Source organism: Microcebus murinus, chromosome 13 (genome assembly GCF_040939455.1).
Source record: "Microcebus murinus isolate Inina chromosome 13, M.murinus_Inina_mat1.0, whole genome shotgun sequence".
NCBI lineage: Eukaryota > Metazoa > Chordata > Mammalia > Primates > Cheirogaleidae > Microcebus > Microcebus murinus.
Genome location: NC_134116.1, coordinates 54,539,792 through 54,552,175, shown reverse-complemented (window position 1 = coordinate 54,552,175; position 12,384 = coordinate 54,539,792). Strand labels below are relative to the sequence as shown.

At 33.6% G+C, this 12,384-nt stretch overlaps 1 protein-coding gene across 1 annotated transcript; it reads right to left on the bottom strand.

Annotated features, from left to right (window-relative positions):
- Positions 1-10,978: 10,978 nt before the first annotated feature.
- Positions 10,979-12,161, bottom strand: LOC105871603 (alpha-endosulfine). Its single transcript, XM_076009407.1, has one exon. The coding sequence runs from the start codon at positions 12,052-12,054 to the stop codon at positions 11,689-11,691; it is 366 nt and encodes a 121-aa protein (XP_075865522.1). The 5' UTR covers positions 12,055-12,161; the 3' UTR covers positions 10,979-11,688.
- Positions 12,162-12,384: the final 223 nt, after the last annotated feature.

The following is a 12,384-nucleotide window of genomic DNA, read 5'->3' as shown; positions in this document are numbered from 1 at the left end:
TATAAAAGAGGTATATATGTTTATTTTTCTCTTCCAATAGCTTAAATACATATGAGTATATCATAACAGACATACAGGCAAATACAAACTAAAAGTTAAGCTTCTTTTAATTAGTCTGACGTTCTTTGAATTTAAGGGAGAAGGAGGCTTCAAATATTTAATCATTTTTTACAGTCAACCTTCTTATAGCGAACCTTATATAAGGATATATAAGGGCCTAAAGGACTTTTAAAAGAAACTTAGAAGAACAAGTTTGTGAGCGCCATATTAGTCTTTAGTCCATCACTGTTCCATTTGTCAGTATATAACTCTACATGAGCCCCACTGCTAAAAATGTCTTTTTAGTACTCCATTTCTCTATATCTGACATAATTTCATGTCATCTTCTTTTCCGGTTTTATTTATTTATTTTTTTTTTCTTGTTATTGGTCTGCTAAGATTCTCTGTTTCTTCATGGTTCAGTCTTGGCAGGTTATATATGTCCAGGAGCTTATCCATTTCTTCTAGGATCCAACTTATTAGCATATAGTTGCTCATAAAATTTTTAATGATCCATTGCATTTTTGTGGTCTTTGGTATTATACCTCCTTCTCTGTTTCTGGTTTTATTTATTTGGATCTTCTCTCTTTTTCGTAGTCTAGCTAAAATTTTGTTGAATTTTTTATCTTTTATAGAAACAACTCTTCATTTCATTCATCTTCTGTATTTTTTTACTCTCAACTTTATTTATTTCTGCTGTGATCTTTAGTATTTATTTTTTTCCTTTCTAAGAATTTTGAGTTTGGTAGTTTTTGCTCTTGTAGTTCTTTAAGGTGCATCATTAAGGTGTTTATTTGAAGTCATTCAACTTTTTTGACGTAGGTATTAATTGCAATAAACTTCCATCTTAGAACTGCTTTTGTTGGTTCCCATAGGTTTTCATATGTTATGTTTCTATTTTAATTTGCTTCAAGAAATTTTTGAGGTTCTATCATTGTTCAGGCCCTTCTGTACAATATCCTGCTTCACACATTCTAGCTGCTATAACAAAATGTTCTTTTGAGTTCTATTTTTTTCCCACTGCTCAGAGATACTGACATTCTGATTAGGGAAATAAACACTCTTGATTACTATCCTAAATAACTTTTCAGTATAGTAGGTTAGTTATCCACAATTGATACTAAGCAGGGGTCTTCAAAAATCAACCATGAACATTCATTATTTGGATTGCTATAAACAGTTTTTCATCATCTGTGATTTTTTAAGTAGTAATACTTACTTTAAAAGTGAGTGGGCCGGGCGCGGTGGCTCACGCTTGTAATCCTAGCACTCTGGGAGGCTGAGGCGGGCGGATTGCTCAAGGTCAGGAGTTCAAAACCAGCCTGAGCAAGACCCCGTCTCTACTATAAAAAATAGAAAGAAATTAATTGGCCAACTAATATATATATATATATAAAAAAATTAGCCGGGCATGGTGGCTCGTGCCTGTAGTCCCAGCAACTCGGGAGGCTGAGGCAGTAGGATTGCTTAAGCCCAGGAGTCTGAGGTTGCTGTGAGCTAGGCTGACGCCATGGCACTCACTCTAACCTAGGCAAGAAAGCGAGACTCTGTCTCAAAAAAAAAAAGTGAGTGGCTATACTAAGGATCCTGGGGAAAATGGGTTAAGCCAGGCTGAGAGAAGAAAGTGCAGGAGAGTTTGATATACTTTCCTAGGATAAGAAATAAGAAAGTTATCAAAAAATGATTGGAATATGTGACAAGGACATAGAAGCCAAATCTGGGACAAATTGAATATTAAGATAATTAGAGTAAAAATTTTAATCTTCAAAAAAATAGCAATTCATTATTTATTTATAGGAATCTATTTATTCAAAATTATACAAAATTTATAAATTTATACAAAATTATACATCTCTCAATGATTTATTAATTAATATATTTAATTAATATATTTATCATCTCAATATAGTTAATGATAATATATAGGTATAGGGAGATACCAAATATGTAATATGAGATAAAAAATAGATATATAAATTAATGAATAATGGGGAGGGAAATGATCTTGTTTATAGTCTTGTTTATAGATCTTGTTTATAGAGATTCAAAAAAGTGTTCTTTTTTGAATCTCTCTTTCTTGGGGTTTGTTGACTTTTCTGAATCTGTATGTCAATATCTCTCCCTAGATTTGGAAAGTGTTCAGACATTATTCTTTACATAAGCTTTTTGCCCCTTTATTTCTCTCTTCTTCTGGTATTTTCATAATTTGTATATTTACATGCCTGATGCTGTCTCATAAATCTCATATACTTTCTTCACTTTTTAAATCTTTTTTTTCTTTTTATTCCTCTAATTGACTATTTTCAAATGGCCTGTTTCTAGTTAAAATATTCGTATTTAAATTGTTGGAACTCTGTTGAAAATTTCAGTTCTGTCATTGTGTTCTTAACCTCTAGGGTTTTTGTTTGGTTCTTTTTTATGGTTTCTATTTTTTATTAAAATTTTAATTTTGTTCATGTATTATTTTTATAATTTTATTTAGTTGTATATATGTATTTTCTTGCATCTCATTGAGCTTTCTTTAAGATGATTATGTTGAATTCTTTTTCAGGCAATTTGTCTATCTCCACTTCTTTAGGTCAGTTATTAAAGCTTTATAAGTTTCCTTTGGCAGTGTCATGTTTGTCTGATTGTTTGTTATTCATGTAGCCTTGCATTTGGTATCTGTGCATTTGAAGAAGCAACCCCCTATTTCAGTCTTTACAGAATAGTTTTGGCAAGTTAAAGTCTTTCTTTTTAGTCTTCAGGCTGATGGGATTCTCTCTGGGTTCATAGTTGATTGGGTTTGGATCCAGATCACATAGCTGATACTAAGTTTGCAGAGGAGACCACAGTTGGCAGGCAAATTCCCAGAGGCTCTAGTAAGCATGAAATATGTCTAGTCTTGGGTGGACTGGACAGTCCAGGACCTTGGTCTGTGAGGCTAGTGCTAGTATCAGAATCCGATTCAGTATTTGAAGATAGTGTCTCCATTACCAGGTGCAATGATTGGTGTGACTTTCTCCAGATCTCAGGGAGAGGTTGCTTTGGATCACTGGTGAATCTCTGGGCTGTCCATCTTGTCCCAGTCTACTCTATAGCTGATATTAATTAATCCACTTATTCCACTATCTTTGGAAAGTTCTTCTTTCAAAGCAAGTGCTTCATAAAAAAAAGTCATTTTTACTATTCTTATTAGTATTACAACTGTAGGTAAACTTACCACAAAAGGAGAGGGAGCCTTTTTGTTATATAATACCATTTAAAGAACAAACACAGGAAGACACACCCACAAAGGATACTGAGTACAAACACGGGGAAAATCCAGAAAAGGGAAAGAAAAAACAAGTTGGAAATCATAAAATAATCTATTAATAAGATGCATCATGTAAGAAGGAAAATAGAAAAGGCTATTCAAGACTGAGATAATAACATAAGAAGGACCTAAAGTCATAAATTATCTTGTACTATGAAACTATTATTACCTAACATTCATTCACAAGAGGGATAAACAGATTACTTTCTGAATGTTTGAAAATTAAAATGTGTGTGTGTATATATATATATATATATATCAAGAGACTGCCATGGGGCATAACCTTTTTCAACATTGCATTTTTCTAAGCTAATTTGGAATTGTTTTTGAGTGACTGGATTCTACCTACATTAGTACAGGAGGTAGAGTATTTTACAATTTCTGGCAGTAGAGATGACTTCTTCCAAATGAGTAACTTGTTATATACTTCAGCTCTAAATCAATACATCACCTTATGAATGGGAATTGAATCCACCTAACCATATCAGCATGAACATAGATTTCTTATTTTAGGTGTATAAAGAGACTATTGTTATTCTTTTGAAAAACATTATGCTGTGCAGTTTTTTCTGCATATGTTTTAGGAGCATGTGAGGCATGCTGCCAGCACTGTTCTATTTCAAAGCTGGATTCACTTTGTAAATGCTATAACTGGCCATACTAATGGTTTTGGGTTGGATATGGATGTTGGAGGTGTTGCAGAGATAATAAGGGGGCTCGGATGAATTAAGTATATGCGGTCCTGTGGGGCGATAGAAATAGAATAGAATCGTAATGAAATTTCAACCCTGCAGCTGTATTTCACCTAAAACATTCTGTTCATATGATTTTTCTCTTCCTTAGGCTTCTAACTAGCAGAGAGAAATATAGAGGATAAGCTTCTCTGAGACAGCAACTCTAATTTTCACTGAATAAAATTATTCATATCTAGAAGTTTATATATATATATGTATATAAACAGTAAATATTTTGCATTTTAAAGAATTAGGCATCTAACCTTGCTATATTTTATATAACAGAATGCTACAAATATTTTAGCATGTGTAATGATCCTTTTAATAGAGAGAGAATTATGTGTACTAGTATAGGACTTGTTTCTCAGGCAAAATACCAAAAATTTTTCTCTACTAATTTTTAAGTCCTCATTCATAATACACACTATTATGTAGTACTATCACTTTCTGATATTTTTAAAGTTTATACTACCAATGATGAGAAATTGATTTGAAGGATTTAGTTAACATGTACCCCAAGAATAATAAAATATAATGGATTAAAATAGTTAAAATAATTAGTGATCACTGGCTAATTAGAAATGCCATTATGAAATACAAAAATTATACCCCCATAAATCTCTTCCTCATAAGAGCAAGTCCTTAGGTAAATTGGGAGATTGTGTGATTATTTCTAGACCTTTTTTCCCTTTGCTGGAGAGATTTGTCCATCTTTATTTACTGCTTATTCTCACATAACACAGAGACTTTATTCTCACCCCATTGTGAGGCTTTGCATTATGAATTTCTCTGGGCAATAAAACAGAAAAGGAGGTAACTTATGCCAGTTCTGAGAAGAAACTTAACCATGTGTGTTTCTGCCAGTTCTCTTTCAATTTACCTTCCAACACATGAATGCCATGTTCCAAATAAGGACTTCTCCAACAGTCTGAATTCTGCATGAGAACAAAAACAAAGCAGGAACAGAATGACTAGCTTTAACATGAGCAAGGAATAAATAATCTTATATTGTCACAAGGCACTGATATTTCTCACTACAATGAAACTAACTAATAAAAAGTTTCCTTAAAAACTTTGTTGTCTGTTCCAAAAGTAAATCAATAACAACTTTGAGATTAGTAGCAATTATTTCATAATAAGCTTCTTTACAGCTACGGTAGAATTTAATTTATATTTGAATTCTCAAGGTCTCATGTGCAGCATGACACATAATAGATAATCAAGAATTATCAATTGACTGAAAGATATATGAATGAGTGAATAAATGGCACATCCGGAAATAAGTACATTATATTAGGTATTGAAGATTCAATAAGAGATGGATATCTTCAAGGGATCTTAGGAGGCTCAAGGAAAATTTTGTGAAGTAGTAACATTATATACGGAAAAAAACATAAGGATGAAATTAAGTGATCATCATTCTAATTCATGACACATTATGGGTCTAATTAGCAACTGTTAGAAAAATATAGAAAAACAAACTTTCAAACCAAGTACCTTCTCACAAGTTCCTTTGCTAAAGGAATCATCTGTCTCTAATTGGGGCTGTTTATAAGTTTCTAAGCAATTGGCCCCTTTAAACTTGAAAATTTACAACATCCAATAACACCCTCACGCTCTAAAAAATGTTTCTTAGTAGTATCAGATAAATAGTATCCAGATTCTCTTTGTTCACTTCCCTAAACTGTATATAATATAATTTGTAAACAAATATAAAAATAATAGAAACACATGAAAACAGTCAATAAATGTGAAATATACAAATTATAAATACAAATTATAGATGTTTGCCTCTAGAATGTACATTTTCTGAATATTACATACAAAATACATTAATTCTTCATATATACTGTAAATTCAGTGCACATGATATAATTTTAACAAATATTGCATAGTTTATGCCAAGATATTTTCATATATTTTGGATTTCAATCAAATGTGTAGGAAACCATATCAATGCCAATGTTCTCTGCATTAGATGAATATTGGAGTTTTTATCCAGTTGCGTGGCTAAAGGGATGCAATACATTTTCTTGCATCCCAGGAAACATTTCTTGCATTTTGAGCTACATTATCTGCTTCAGTAAATGCTGTCATTCTGCCTGGGTTTTGACTCCAAGTTGTCAGCTGCAGGGAAACGTGATTTAAACTACCCAAGCTAAAAAGCAGGGAAAAATAATTAAAGCTTTCTGACAGTAAACTTATCATGTAGTCTTTAATTTGTGAAATAGTAAATATTACCCTCTTCCTTGATCTCTACCATCTAGAACTCCCAGTGGATAAGGCAATTGGCTTCATTTGAAAGCTTCTCTGAAGACAGGCATTCTGTAAAAACATACTACTTTATCAGAATTCTTTAGAGATTTTTATGTGTACACACATCATTATTAGTTTTCTGATGAGGCTTGCTGGAATGTAGAAGGCTGCCTAGAAAAAGGTTCTTGTTTTCTGGGAAATAAAATTATGGTTTATTAGCTTGGAAACAACAAAATCATGAAGGAGAAATAATGGGAGAAACAAATTTTGCATGTAGGACTTAGCAACCAGCCTTAGAATCAGCTGATGGACTGGCGAGGATATGCTGAGAATAATTTAGCAATAAATTTGAGTGTGAAATTTCTCATTACACGTTCTTCACCTGCATTTACATTATACTCTGGGGGAATTAGTTTCACATATTTTCACAAAAGCATTCATACTAAGTAACTCTAATATTTTTAGCATTTGCAGATGAATAATTATAGGACCTATGTGAATATAAGATTATTTTAAAATGTTGATAACTATGCCTGATAATTACATCTGAGTGTTAGAACATAATGTCCTAACACTCAGATATAACACTCAGATATAAAAACAATACACAATGGAAATCATGTATTTTGTGAGTAAAGGGAAAAATTATTAGTTATACAGGAATTGATAGAGTATAATTCAACTCCCTAATAATCATACTGCAACCTTTAGTATGCTTTTACTGAGCCACAGGCACATACATCTCCTCTATATGAATATTCCTCTCTCTGAATATTTCATATGTAATACATAGTGAGAAAGTTAAAGGATATGAAATGCCTGTTCTTTTCTCTGAGTTGTACCAATTGTTATATAACTACTTAAAGGATGTCCTAAGGATGTCCTATGCTCCTTTACTTATTGTTCCCTTAAAGTAGTATTCTATTGCATTGTGATGCTATGATTAATTCAGAATCTCTAGTTTCTGAAACAAAATATTATGCTTATTACTGAATTAAACCAAGTAAAATTGAATAATATGAATGTAAAAATTGCCATTTATTAAAATTGATCATATCTATTATCTTCTAATTCAGAAATTCACTAAATTAATTCCAGTCTCTTTATAACATACCTAATTTCTATGGAGTATATACAGTGGTGAACAGAAGGATGATCTGTGGAGAGAATTAAAACATATTCAGAAGACTGTTAATTTAAAGATAACAAAGCCATAAAACAACCTGCTTATCTTTGATATTTTCATCTCCCTTAGTTTTAAGAGTAGCAAACCTTCATTTTAAAATAGTAAAAACCAAGAAAAATTTGGATATAATATCATAGTTTCATTTTAAGACACAGAAAAGTTATCAAAGCAAAATTATCTTTTTATAAATTTAGACCCTATGTATGGCTTGATTGGTTTTTCAATTACAGTCTTATGGACTCATTGCACTTGATACTCCACTTAACAAGACTATTTCATGATATGCCTGAATATTTACTTCATCTTTATGTAAATACATTTCAAATTTACTTTTCCCAATTAACTAATCTACCTTCAAAATATTTATACTCTACTATTCTTTGAGCTTTTATGGCGTTAGAATACACATATTGCACCAGACATGTGCATGTATTACATGTGTATGCTTCTCATGAAGTAATAATTAGTCAATATTTACATTTAAATGTGCAGAAAAGTAGTTTATGCTTTGACTTTGAAGCACTTTATTATAATAAGCTAATATCTGTATTATTTTATTTATAATGTACATTTTTATTTGTTCCAGATATTGATATCCTGAATATTTTTTTCTGTTTTAGCTCTTTAAATAAAATTATATACAAAAGACAAAATGTAACATAAAAAATATTATTGCAAAGTGGAGACAGAGACTATTACAACAGGGAGAAGGCTATGACCATAAGAAGATCTACAAGTATCTTAACAGTTTGGCAAAAAGGGCATTTTTGTTTTGTTGCTGTTTAATAGACAGAGAGGAGCAATCAAAGCTAGAAAGTGACAAGTGTGGAGAAGTGGAATAAAAGGATGGCATAATCTAATGGCAGATCAAAAAGAGTTTGATCCTGAGGACAGCCTCTTCTTAGGAGGAGCTATACGCTGACTAAGGCTGAAGATGGGATTATGTTCAGCTGCCTGGAGGAAGAGGAAAAGCTTAATCAAGGTTTGATTAACAAACATTTTGTAGTCATTGATCAGTGGAGACAAGCAGTTCAGCTAATGATGTATAAGACAAAGAAAGGGAATTTTAAAGGCTACTGTCTGGCTTTGTCACAGGTAAACCAGGTAGGCATCCAAGAGTCTTATCTAAGTCAAATAGGGAAGGGTGGTTCTTTGAAGTAAACTGTTTTCTGGAAGATAAAGGTTTGGGAGATTTTTTAACCTTCACTGTTTTTGAGGATCATAGGGCATAGATAAAATTCAAACTTGTTAGTGGTCACCATTTTAAAGACTTTTCATTCATTGCAGCTTCATAATCCTTTTACCACCAATTTGTCCCAACCCAGGGGGTAATATTAAACTATACATAAAATACTTGGATTTATTTCTGCACTCTCCATTCTATTTCATTGGTCTAAGTGATTATTTTTACACCCATATTATGCTGTTTTGATTACTAAGGCTTTGTAGTATATTTTATTTTGAATTCAGGTAGCATGATGATTCCAGCTTTTTTCATTTTGTTCAAGATTGCTTTGGCTATTTGGGATCTTTTTGATTCCATAAAAATTTTAGGATTTTTTTTCTATTTCTGTGAAAATTGTCATTGTAATTTCGATGGGGATTACACTGAATCTGTAAGTCACTTTGAGTAATATAATTTAATAATATTAATTCTTCCAACCTATAAACACAGGATACCCTTTTATTTATTTGTTCCTTCCTCAATTTCTTTCTATAATGTTTCATAATTTTCAGTATGTATGTCTTTCACCTCCTTGATTAAATTTATTCCTAAATATTTTATAGATATTTGGTAGCTATAAGTGGGATTATTTCCTTGATTTCATCTTTGGATAGTTCATTGTTGGTGTATAGTTATGCTCCCACATGATCCAGCAAACCCACGACTGGATAGATATCCAGAGGAAATGAAATCACTGTGTCATAGAGACATTCCACTTCCTTGTTCACTGCAGCATTATTCACAGTAGCCAAGATACAGAACCAACCTAAATGCCCATCTATAGATGAGTGGATAAAGAAAATGTGGTATATATACATAATAGAATGTTATTCTACCTTTTAAATAAGGAAATCCTGTCATTTTCAGCAATGTAGATGAACCTGCAGGACATTACATTAACTGAAATAAGTCATACACAGAAACAGAAATACTGCATGATCTCATTTACATGTAGAATCTAAAAAAGTTGAACTCAGAAGTAGAGAATAGAATCATAATTACCAGAAGCTGGGGGTCGGGTTGGGTTAGGGAGATGTTGGTCACAACATACAAAATGTCAGGTATGTAGGAGAAATAATTTCAAAGATCTGGTGAACCACATGGTGACTGTAATTAATAACAATATATTGTATTCATGAAAATTGCTAAGAGAATAGAAGTGTTCTTATCACAAAAAATGATAAGTAACCTTAACACTTGTACCCCCATAATATGCTAAAATAAAAAATAATAATAAAAAATAAAAAAATGATAAGTATGTGAGTTAATACATATGGTAATAGCCATACTATCATGTATACATATTTCAAAATAACATGTTGTACATGATAAATATGTAAAAATATTGTTAATTAATAATGAATGAAAAATGAATTAAAATGAATAAAAATGAATGTGGAAATATTTCTTTCTTATTATTTATTTATTTTTTAATTTCAGAATATTATAAGGGTACAAACATGTTGGTTACAAGTAATGCCTTTGCCTCGCCCAAGCCAGGGCTAGAGGCATGCCCTTCCCCCATACAGTGCACTCTACACCAATTAGTTGTGAGTTTACCCACCCCCACGCCCCCACTTGATTAGCACTCCATGAATATTACTACCACATGAGCACCTCAGTGTTGATCAGTTAGTATCAGTTTGATGGCAAGTACATGTGGTGCTTATTTTTCCATTCTTGTGATACCTAACTTCAAAGGATGGGCTCAAGCTTTATCCAGGATAATGTAAGTGCTAGATCACCATTGTTTTTTGTAGTTGAGTAGTATTCCATAGTATACATATACCACATTTTATTAATCCACTCATGTATCGATGGGCACTTGGGTTGTTTCCACATCTTTGCAATTGTGAATTGTGCTTCCATAAATATTCGAGTGCAGATGTCTTTATGATATTATTAAATGAAACTATACATTTTTTATCGATCTATATACAATGTTTGGAAGAGTAACTAGTTTTCAATTACCTTTTTTTACCTGCATATAGTAAGAAGGAGCTCTAACTAGTTTAAAATGTCAATGTATTGTTTAGACTTGATATTCACCAGTAGAGGAGTGAATAAATTAAACAGTATTTATGTATAAGTGTTATAATAATGCAAAATAAATATATTTTTAAAATATATGTGCAGCTAACTGAAGAATATGTTGTCAAACCTTAATTAGCTTCCAATTTTGTAAAGCATAGAAATGCATCAAACTATTAAATAATAAAAGTTATGAGATTTTTACTCTGAAATTATTTTTTTCTGGGTTGGGTTTTTTTGTGGGTCTTTTTTTGTTTTTTATTTCGAATACTTAAAAAGTCCCTTGGGCTCTGTGGGGCTCCCCATGCTCATGGCTCCTTTCCCCCACACTCACTCCCCTCTCCCCACATCAAATCTGTTTCAAGGACAGCACTTTTTTAAATGAACAGTTAACATTAGGTTCTCAGCTAGCTCTACAGAATCAAAGGAGCTGTTTGAATCTGTTGTATGCAGACTGAGTTTATTTTGTCTGGCACCAGGTCTCCAGCCATATCCAAAGGCATTTATCCACAGAACTGAACTAGAACTCCTTACCTTTACTCCACTTCCTCCCCCTCACACCTATCCTACACCAGTCACAAGGTCAAGGAGGAGGATAGTTAGGAGTGTTTTTATGAACTCCAAGCCCTAATACATATTCTCCCAAATCTCCCATCCCACCTTTTCAACCCCACCCCCAGGATTTCATTGAGATTTCTCCCAACAGTTATTTGGGAAAAAGGCAAAATAAAAAAGGTTCAAGGTCTTGGTGCTCAGCCCAAGGGGCTCCATGCGCTGGGACACCGATGGGCAGGGGCTTCTGCCTCTCCAGCCCGTGCCCAAGCCACCTCCTGACCCCTGGCTGCAAAAGCAGGGAGAGGCAGGAGCCAGCACAGGACCCAGGGGGGCAGCGTCTCAGGAGCTGGCGGAGCCCCGGGCAGCATCACTCAACTTGGCCACCCGCAAGCTTGCTGGTGACGAGCGAGGACTTTCTCTGGGGCAGATCCTGTGGGGTAGGGATGTGGTCACCAGTCACCAGGTTCTTGTCTGGTCCTGTACTTGGCAGCTGCTTATTCTTCATCTTGGCTTTGGCCATGTTGTAGTCTCCTGAGTCAAAGTATTTTTGCCCTTTCTGGAGTCTCTTCATGAGGAAGTCGGAGCCTCCAGGCTTTTGTCCTAGGCTTGGATATTTGGCCTTTAGCTTTGCCTCCTCAGCTCTCTCAGGGAGAATACCTTCTTTCTCCTGCGTGTCCTGTTTCTCCTCGCCCGTCTCCTCCGCAGGGTTCTCTTCGTCTTGTTTCTGGGACATGGCGGGACCAGGACTGTGGAGTGTAGGGGTCCCGGGAAGTCAGCCGGAGAAGGGAAGGGGGAGGGGAAACGGGGACAACCTGCGCTGCTGTTTTGGCTCCTCTTACTCTGAAATTTTTGTTAAAATTTTAAGTAATTTTTAAAATTTATACTTATCTGCATTTCCTAATGGGTCTATAATGATCATCACTTTCTTGTGTCACAAAGAAAATATATTAACTGAAATGGGGATTTTGCATGTAGTTGAAAATGTATGAGTGAAACCAATAGTTGTCTTAAGTTTTAGAGTTGGAGTTGGCCAATAAGGATTTTAGAAGAAATAGTTTTAAAA

Bases quoted from the DNA above. Each gene is read 5' to 3' on its own strand.
- LOC105871603 (XM_076009407.1), bottom strand. From the start codon at position 12,054: ATGTCCCAGAAACAAGACGAAGAGAACCCTGCGGAGGAGACGGGCGAG.